At 42.2% G+C, this 10,358-nt stretch overlaps 1 protein-coding gene across 4 annotated transcripts in view; it reads right to left on the bottom strand.

The window, feature by feature from the left end:
• Positions 1-657: 657 nt before the first annotated feature.
• Positions 658-10,358, bottom strand: part of galnt1 (UDP-N-acetyl-alpha-D-galactosamine:polypeptide N-acetylgalactosaminyltransferase 1) — a 54,507-nt gene continuing 44,806 nt past the window's right edge. For 3 of the 4 annotated variants that reach the window (XM_040029622.1, XM_040029621.1, XM_040029623.1), the window contains 7 exons: positions 7,763-7,880; positions 7,249-7,429; positions 5,752-5,891; positions 5,555-5,653; positions 5,298-5,432; positions 2,793-2,930; positions 658-2,686 (listed from right to left, as the gene is read on the bottom strand). In XM_040029622.1, coding sequence (XP_039885556.1) covers positions 2,675-2,686; positions 2,793-2,930; positions 5,298-5,432; positions 5,555-5,653; positions 5,752-5,891; positions 7,249-7,429; positions 7,763-7,880 — 823 coding nt within the window. In that variant the 3' untranslated portion in view covers positions 658-2,674. Of the gene's footprint in view, positions 2,931-5,297; positions 5,433-5,554; positions 5,654-5,751; positions 5,892-7,248; positions 7,430-7,762; positions 7,881-10,358 lie in introns of all 4 variants that reach the window. The other variant, XM_040029624.1, reaches the window with a different exon arrangement.

Below are 10,358 nucleotides of genomic sequence, written 5' to 3'. Positions count from 1 at the left end.
GGATCCAGGAACTCTGGATCATTAACTTTTCCAGAGCACACGACAGGACCCGAGATTTCCTCAGTTTAACAGTAAGAAGTACAGTGAACTCATCGTTGTGGACAGCAGTTTGTGCAAAATACAGTACTGTGCAATGTGTCCAAAGTTTGAACTCCTGTGCCATTTTAGCTTGGGGAACGTGGGGAATTTAAAAAGCAGCTGGCGCTTAAGATCCCACAAGTTATTACCTGCCTTTTCACACAAGTGAGTTATTTGTACGGTGCACATGGCGAGCAATGGACTATTCCAGTGATCAGGAAAAGCATCATAAGAATAAACTGCAATACACAATTCAAAGCAATAAAAAAAAAAAGCCACTTTTTTATAAGTAAAAAAGAAATATATTAAAGTAAATAAAAATGTGTTTTGGCAGGGGAGACCAACCGTAGACACAAATTTCAAGACACAGACAACGAACCTCCATTTTTGTATATGTAATTATGACATTACTGAGCGTCTGCACACTTACTTTTTAATTAAGTGCTAGATGTTTTTAAACTCTCGGTTATAAACATCATTGTAAAAGTTCAGTATTGGTTGGGCTACGTAATTAAGGGTCAGGGTTTGTGGTGCGTCTGTGGAGACAGAAGGAGGCAGAAATCACCAGGCACCTCAAAGTATTCTGTAAACGTTTTCACTTTTATTTTCTACATTTGGATCAGCTCAGTGTGGAAGCCTGGACATGTCAGTTCATTTCAAACCCACCCCCTAACCCGACTCCCGAATTTAGAACAATCGATACGCTCCCCCGTCTGTCCCACAATCAAAAAAACTCTCACGTCTTCACCACAGTCACTCGATCAGACATGAAAAAAACCCCAAAAAAAACAACCTGTTGATGGCCTCCACTCACTGCCATGTCCATGGCGAAGATGAACTGATGTCGTGTCCTTTGTGTAAACCCTTCCTCCATTGGAGGAAGCTGAAATGTTTAAAAATCCTTTTTTGAAATCACCTCTGGTGCCCTGACTCGCAGCGGCAGAAGCGATTAAAAAAAACAACAACAAAAAAAACAAAGAATAAGAATAAAGAAGGCGTGATAGTGGAAATGAAAAAGACACGCTGTCTACCTCTGACTGAGATATGAATAGTGAAATGCTGCAGGTGCGCTTGCCAAGTGAGAGAAATGTAGTAATGGATTAAGATATGTCATCTGCTGTGCTCTCTGTAATCACACAGTTCAACCCTTTCACTCCTTTTGGCTCTCTACAGCTTTTATTCTGTCCCTGATTAATTCTCATAGCGGTGCCACGTTCCTGCTGTAGATATGTCCGCAGGGGGAGTGCAGGGAACCCGGCTCTGTGTAAAAAATAACAGCGTTTTGCTCTTTTAGTACGGCGGAGGAAGCAGGGGTATGCTAATCTGCTGCCAGTCTACGCTACGGGTGCTTGCTCGTCCAATAGCGAGGAATCGGAGCGCCGTTTGTTCTAGTAAACAGGGAGCTAATGGACTGGGATTAGTACTGAAGAAACACACGCTCACACCCACACAAATGCAAACATCCACACACTCCGCTGGAGGAAAGAAGCCCTTGGAGTGTTTTTGTTTTTCTTTAAGAGGTCATTGAGAAGACGATATGACAAAAATGGACTGAAGTATCAGGCTTAGGCAGCCTTTTTCCTATATGTATACAGCATGTGTGTCTGTCTGTGTGTTTATGTGTGGCAATGTAGTGCCTTACTGGGGAGATCCACGTGGTTGAACACTACAATAGGCAGTGAACATCAGTAACAGACTCATGTATCCTCTGAGTGTGTGTGTGTGTGTGTGTTAGCTCTATGTTAAATATCTTTAAAGACAACAGAGACGTACAGACAAACTAGGGTTACTGAAACAGTAGAAACAGACAAGCCATGTAAAAACTGGACATAGAAATCTTAAGATATCACAAACATCATAATTCTCTATCTCTAGATTTCTGCTGACGGCAGACGTCGGGTCCTCGTGATCGCTTTCTTGTTTTGTTTGTTTTTTTGTGTGTATGCGTTGTCCCTCTGCACGGAGGCGTCAGCCTGTAAGATGAAATGCTAAACTGTAACACCAGAGGGAGACACACACTGCTGCAAGACCATAGGACTGGCTCTGACGCGCACACACACACACACATCACAGCTTCTCACACATGCACACGTGCACAACCTTCTTCACAGGAGTACATTTTCAAAATCCATAAAAAATTAAATAAAACAAACATGAAAAAAGAAAGAAAATCAACAAGGAATTCAGTCCCCTTCTCAAAGCATACATTCATCTCAGTACACGCGCACACACACACACACACACACACACAAATAAGTGCACACACTCTCGTAAGAGGCAGTCAGTAAACGTTAAGTGATGAGTTGAGCGGTGGACTGCTTTGTCCGGGGGAAGCTGTGATGACTCCACCAGTTAGTTCCTCGTATTCGCGCATGTGAGCGAGTCAACTCTCCGCGGTTAAAATCTCTTTTTTCTTTAAAAAAACCCAAAACAAAATGAATGTAAAACAACAGCCATCGTCTCTCTCAGAGGGAGGCTTTTCTCTCTTCTCGCTTTAAGGAGGCTTGTACGCACTCCTCCCTCTGACGTCCGGCAGAGGTAGTACCGTCCAATCTGTCCTCCTTCCTTCCCAAATCCCAGTGTAGGGAAGTCTTTTTCATTCCTGGTGCTGGAAAAAAAAAAAAAATCACATCCGTTCCCCTTTATTTCTTATTCTGGGCCGCTGTGTGTGTGAATGTGCGCATTTGGAAGTGTGAGGAGTGTGGTCAGAAGACCTCTGGTAGTGTGACATTGCGGAGCAGCCACTGTTGGGAGCGTGTGTGCGTGCAGTCTCTGACGCTGGGCACCTGGCTGTCCTCCTCGCTGGCCTTGTCCAGACACTGGTTACTGTTGACGTGGATCAGGGTCAGCTTCTGCACAGCACAAAAACACAAATCAGTCTTTAGAAAGGTTCATTTAAAGGAACATATAAATGTCTTTTTGGTTAAAACAGCACATGGACTTTGTTATACTTTGAATATCAAATTCTGCTGTGCGAGTCTATGAGGCTCAGTTTTAGCTCTCTGTGGTGTAAATGCTGTGGTTGGGTTGGGTAACGAGTCAACGATGATATATCTCCAAACTGTGGCAAGAAATGATGCTAGGTTGAATTACGTGCACTGGGATTAGAAAAGATTCATTATTTATATTTTAACTTAGATTCCATTTTGATAGATTTGCTCACAGTTTACTGTAAACTGCTGCAAAGCAGCGTGTTTATGTGAATTTACCTGAACATTAATTTGCATTTTTAACAATGTGAATATTTGTTTGTTTATATTGCATCTTCCAGCTTTGGAAAAAGCTCATTCTGAAAGAATCAGAATGAGCTTTTATAACTTTCAGAGCATTTTCTATTGCGGCTCCTTGGTAATGGACTAAATTGTCTTTGCAATTTAAATAGGCTCTGTGAGACTACATGTTGTGAAGAGGCAGGACGCAGGCACAGGTGAACTTAGAGTGAGCTGGTATTGAATGCAAAAGGTAAACAAAAAGTCAAGAGGGGAACACTGGAAAACCAGGAACTAAAATCAGTCTACACTGGGAAATACAGGCTAATGAGGGAAAGGAACAGGAACACAGAGCAAAACCAGGGATAAACAGACGATCAGACAACGACAAAGAGGAAGACTGCAACTATAAATACAGAGAAGGGTGATTGGGGCAGAGAGGAAACACGTGGGGAACACAACTGAAACTCACAGGGAGGGAACTGAGACTGGGGGAAGTAAAACTGAACACTAAACAAACCTAACAAGAGGGGTGATGAAGACTTGACACAAAAGAGAAAATATACAAAACTAGAGACTAACTACACTAAGAACAGAACAATGGAAAAATTGCATGAATGTAAACTCAAAAAAAACCCCCCAAGAAACATAAAACTACAAAGTCCATAAAACTCACTAGGTTTCAGACCCGGGACCCTCACAGGAAGCTACACTGCCCAACAATATACTGTCTATACCCTTTGGGCTTTGACCCAGTGTGACACATTGCTCTTATTTGCTTTTTATTGTATGATGGTCATTTGTACTTGTGTCGTTTTGCACCCTTTAGTTCCATTTTACTGTCCATCATCCATCCTTGTTCATCGTGCTGGGTGGGCTGTAGCCTATCCCAGCTACCAAAGGGTGAGAGGCAGAGTACACCATGGACAGGTCGACAGTGTGTCGCAGAGCTAACCCAGAGAGACAGACAAACCATTCAAATCAGTGTCTTCTTGCTGTGAAGCAACAGTGCTAACCACTGTGCCCATTTTATTTTATTGTCTTTCTATTCTATTTATTTCTAATATACAGCACTGTGTCAGCCGTTGTTGTTTTAAAGTGCCTTAAAAATAAAGTTGGAAGGGAATTTAACGTCCTAGGTTTTCCTGCTGTAAATGAACTATTTTCTGTGCCTGTCAAGACCTTTGTGAGAGCTCACAGTATTCAATTTAATTCAGTTTTATTTATATAGCACCAACTCCCAATAACAATAACCTCAGTGTGTTTATACTGTAAGCTATAAACCTACAGTATAATGGTACGACCCTGCAGCATTCAGGAGAAAACCCCAACAGTCAGGGAGAAGGAAAGAGAGAGGCAGGACGAAGGACACACTATGGGAGAGAACCAGAGTTTAATAATTACTAATGATTAAATACAGCAGTGGTGAAGAAGACACAGTGCATCATGGGAAGCCCCCAGCATCCTAGGCCTGTTGCTGCATAATTAAGGAAGTCTTCAGCGTCACCTGACACCAGCTTCCAGTTTTACCAAAAAGACAACATCTGATGACCTCCCCTGTACCCTTAATGTAGAGTTTTAAACCTACAGAAATGCTCTGTCGACCATTAGAAATGTTTTTTTCCACTGGTAGCCCAGGTAAGCTGTACAGGCAGAGATCACCCTCATTGGCTGTTGTTTTATTTTGGAAGCAGGCATAGTTATGAAATCTGACAGAAACCCCTCAGTTCAGAAAAGAGAAATAAGGATTACCCCTAGTAGGCAAAACCTTGATGGTTCAAGGTTTTATACATGAGCAGGAAGATTTTAAACTTTGAAGAGAAGCTAATATGGGAGAAATATGGTCTCTCTTTCTTTAACTGTAGTGTTCTGGTTTAACTGAAGGCTTTTCAGGCTGCTTTTATAATAAGATGACAATAATGACTTATAACAGTCCAGGTGATGAACATATTAACCAGCTTTTCAGCATCACTTTGAGAAAATGCTTTTTTTATTATGTCTTCCACTTACCAGAGGGTCGTACTCCCAGAGCTGGTTGCCTTTGAGGTGATGGCACTTGAGCATCATGACGGGTCCGTTTAGCTTGGACACGTCTAGACACAAGTCATCTGTCCTGATCTCCTTGTTGGCCGTATAGGAGAAAACCTGCACACATCACCCACAGACTTTCTCTCTTTTTGTGCCGAGAATAACTCTGATGTCAACAGTGTTCAACATTTACACGTTAATTCATGTGTAGTTACAGCGTTTTGTTATTTCTCTGTTACCTGGTTGCCTCCCATCCCGTGACAGTTGAAAATGCCGACCTTCTCGTTCTCCTTGCGGGCCATGTTGTCCAGACACTGGTTAGTCTCCACATTACGGATCTGAGCCAAACACACAGGAAGCAGGTTCATTGCTTGAATATACACCCACACCGTTTGATCCATACAGATTCAAGTGTTGCTTGTGTGAGCGAGTGTACCTCTCCCAGGGAGTAATAATGCCGAGGGATCTGGGAGTCAGGGTAGATGTTCTCCAGGTACCAACTGAAGGGTTTACACTGAAGCTTTTGCCTCAGAGCAGTGCGAGACGTGATGTCACCGTAGTCTACTTTGGTCACACCTGGACACGCAGACACACACACACACACACACACAAAAAGGTCAAACAAAACACTGCACGCTGCAGACAGTAACTACATCGAAAATGGAGCTAGCACACTGTGGAGGTCCAGTTTCCACTTGTGTTTTTTATGCTTACAAATAAAAAAACAAAAACCCTGTAACGCTGAGATGCTACTCATATCATTTTGTTGAGTTATGATTGAATTGTGTTTAGAAACGGTGCGGCCCTTTGGCTCGAATTCAGTGAAGTCTGGCCCGTCTAGCAAGACAGTCCACTTCTTGTTTTTTCAGTACAGTACCTTTACATACTCAGTCAGCAGGACGGGACCATGAAATCATGCACTCAATTACTTCAATTATTAGCTTTGTCTTTTAACTTTGGGCCACTATTACAACTATAACCTTATATCCGTGCTTTCATGTATCCATTCAGGTTAAAAGCTCATCAAATTTGGATTCAGGAGACAGACAGTCTCTCTGCTTTTAAGATTAGGCTTAAAACTTTCTTTTTTGATCAAGCATATAGTTAGGGCTGGAGTGTTTCTTCTTAACTTTAATCACTTTTTTCCACTCTATTTCTTTATACACCACTCTGCATTTAATCGTTAGTTATTATTAATCTGTGTCTCTCTTCTGTCCTGTCTTCCTTGCCTAACCCCAACTCGTAACAGATGGCTGCCTCACCCTGAGCCTGGTTCTGCTGCAGGTTTCTTCCTGTTAAACAGAGTTTTCCTTTCCTACTATTGTCAAGTGCTTGCTCATAGGGGCCGTCTGATTGTTGGGGTTTTCTCTCTATTACTGTAGTGTTACAATATAAAGCGCCTTGAGGCCACTGTTGCTGTGATTTGGTGCTATATAAATAAAACTCAATAAAACAGAACTGAATTATGATCTCATTGTTATGCCCGGGAACTGATCTAATTAGGGCTGATGCTTTCTTCCAGCTCTGCAAGACCTCTATTATACAACTGGTCAGGTTATTGAAACAAGCGTAAGAAAGACAGAAGAGCGCCCCCTGTCAACAAAAGTGAGAGAGGTATAAATGTGTTCCACGAGGTGCTTCGCATCTAAAAATATTCTTCATTTCAGTAGCTCTGCTTCTCTTTTGGTTGCTTTTCTGCTGCAAGCTTGTGTGTGTGTGTGTGTGTGTTCATGCAAGTTAACGCATGCTTTGTAGCGTGAAATTACTCCCCGCCTCCCCCCATCCTGCACTGTTGGGTCACCACTGCAATATCACGCAGTCAGCGGGTTAATGGATAGATCACACCTGTCACAGAGATTAACCTCCACACGCGAGCACATACAGGAACGCAAACATGCGCACACACAAACACACAAAATGTGGCAAAACTCACCAGGAGAGATGATGTAGAAGAAGTTTTTAAATTCATCCATCCAAACTTCTGCCAGACGCCGGTTGTTTTTGTTGATGATCTGTCCCGTTCCTCCGGGAAACGTATAGGGCGTCGCCTTTCTGAAGACGTGACCCACGTGAGAGCACGTGACAATCTCTAGCGTCCCGCCACACTGCCAAATCTATGAGAAACAAGCCTTGTCAACACTAATTTAGAGAATAAATTCCAGAGTAGACACACTGTAAGTCCTGGGCGCTGAACGAGCTAAGACAGACCAGTGAATTCAGCTGGGAGATGGATGACGCAGACTGGTCCCGGCTGTGCTGTGCCAGTCTGAATAAATTTGACTCAACGCCAGCCGGGATGACGTCTGACGAAGTCTTAGTCAGGTCAACAATTTATTCAAGGAAGTCAATCTAGAGGTGTAACATCTGTGTGTGTTTTTGAACCCTAGCTGACACTTCTGAATGGAAGAATAGAGTCATGTCAGTTGTCAGTGGGTGTGTTCACTCACTCTGAAAGAGATTTCCAGGTTCTCTCCTCCCCAGATGTCCATGCCTGCGTCATATGTGCCAATCTCCTGGAAATAATCTCTGTCTATGGAGAACAAGCCGCCTGCCATGGTGGGAGTCCTGAACAGAGACATCAGAGAAAAGGTAAATTAGGAGAAAGGCAGGTTAGTGCCACTTAAATCACTGACGGCCGGCTTTTTAAAGGTCATCCAGTATGTACACATTCCATCAGGGTTTTATATTTCACTCCTCTCACTCCCTGTTATTTGCTGATTTCCTGTTTTTTCTCCTCTCTTCGCTGTTGCAGTGACAGTCATGTCAGAGTTAAACGGCCTCGAGGCCTCTTTCCATTTTCCCTCCCGCTTACAGAACGGCTTCCTCCTCTTTAGAGCTTATTCTTCTCCACTGCCTGTTTTCGCTTTTGCTTAAAATCTCTTACAAAAACACAAACAGACAAACATATCCTGAACGTGCACAGATTGATGGTGCATGTCCAGCAGTTGGCTAAGAGCGGGAAATAATAAGCAACCCAGAAATGGAAAAACAGTTCGTCAAACAGTTCGTAAAATGTGGCTTTATAACAAAAGACAATAACGACGAGGCCAACACAACAGATCTATGTATCCTTTCCTTTTTTCCTGAAGAGATATCAAAGCTTTCTAAATGCCCCAGCTTACAATAAATCACTTTTTTCTACAACACTCAAACACGTCGCAGTAAAACAAAGAAAACCCCACTAATTTACAGCAAATCCTGGATTCTAATTAAAGTCATTTATCTAAACAGGGACCGGCCCTTACGTACATAAAAGCGTGGTTCATCATCTCAACATATCACAAGACTGAAATTAACAAACACTGCCACTGTATAAAGCATCAAAAGGCGGGTAATACTCAGCTTTGTGTTTGAAGCATACAATATCAAAATGACACATTTAGCAAGTTCAGAGAATTTCTTCAGATCTTTTCTGTTTGTTGTATTTTGTTTAAAGTCCAACAGTGGCAAATACAACCTTCCCAAGTGAGTAGAGACTTCTGCACATTGCCGTAAATTACAAGGTAGATGAGCCCATAATAACTAGCTTAGCTGCTGATTTCCTCCTCTGCTGTCAACATATGCAGCTCCTCAGAGAGTGACAGCAAAAGACCTGCAGTTTGCATCGTCTAATGAAGAGAAATTCCCCCAGCAAATGCATGCGTGGAAGCTTGAAACCACATCAGCATTATTCGTTACAGTTTTTTTCATTCTGCAAACTCCATACGTGCAATAATGTGAAAGCGCTCTGTGGCAGAACAGGGTTTTTATGTAAATCGTGTCATTAGTGGAAATTAATTTTCTGCCCTGACACAACAACCCAGTTTTGTTTTTTAGGCCACTTAAAAGACACCCTAAGGAAAATTTTGTCAAGCAGAACTGAGAAAAACAACCGAAATCGGGGGCGCGGGGTGTTACATAAGCTACATTATGTGTGTGTGTGTGTGTGTGTGACCTTGAATATTGGCATCAAGCATGCTTAGAAACAAGAGCAGGAAAAAGAGATGATAGACAGGCAGAAATAAGCTCTTGATTTTAGTTCCAAGGTCTACAAACAACAAAAAAAGCCCCTCAAAACAAAAAACACAATCTTACATAAACATCTTGCATTGAACAGAAGTGGAAAGTTCACTCTATTCTTTCAGTATTCCTGCCTTGAGAACCTCTTATGATGAACTGCAGCAGCAAACTGAATGGTAACATATACACTGTTGTAGCAGCCACAGAATAAACAGGGATTGAAAAAGATAAAGAGTTCAGGATTTTTGCCTGCTATAGGAAGGCTTAGGCGCAGTGCCTAAGTGTTTCTGATTAAAGAATGTAAAGGCCTTTAGGCGACATATCACAATCAGTGAGTTTTATGCAGAACTGGGCAGCCAGGAGCTCAGTGTGAGCAGAGGTCCTGGGTGGCTCCTTCTCTACGTAAAAGCAGGTGTCAGTGTTTAAAACATCTATGAACGGGATGAGGCTTAACTATCCTTTGAGTCATGATAAGAAAGATAAAAAACAAAAAAACAAAAAAACTTTGCTGTTTGCTTTCAACCGCTGTGCTGTTTCTGTGTCTTTGTGCCTGACAAAAGCGAGTGTGAAATACAGAAATAAACTAGTATCCTGAAACGGTAACCTGTGTTCATCAACTGCAACTTGGAAAAGATAACTGCTTCCTGTGTGTAAACGTGTCCATATGCAATTGCACAAAATAAACTTTTGGCTTTAATGCCGCAATATACTATCGTGAACTGCTGGAAGCAGTGATGAGAGCATGGGTAGACTGTGGTCATAAAGGGACGGACATGGTCAGCAACAATACTCATGTAGGCTTTGGTTTTTGATGATTATTAGATGGTACTAAAGGGAAAACAGTTTGCCAAGAAAACATCTGCCACACTATTACATCACCACCTGCAGCCTGAAATGCTGATATAAGACAGGATAGATCCATGCTTTCATGTTGTTCAGACCAAATTCTGATCCTATCATCAACTGAATGTCATAGCAGGCAGTGAGACTCATTAGACCAGGCAACATTTTTCCAATCTTCCAATCTTGTTTTGGTGAACACAA

Source organism: Simochromis diagramma, unplaced genomic scaffold, assembly GCF_900408965.1.
Source record: "Simochromis diagramma unplaced genomic scaffold, fSimDia1.1 OVJJ01000361.1, whole genome shotgun sequence".
NCBI lineage: Eukaryota > Metazoa > Chordata > Actinopteri > Cichliformes > Cichlidae > Simochromis > Simochromis diagramma.
This window is presented reverse-complemented; position numbering and strand designations above follow the sequence as displayed.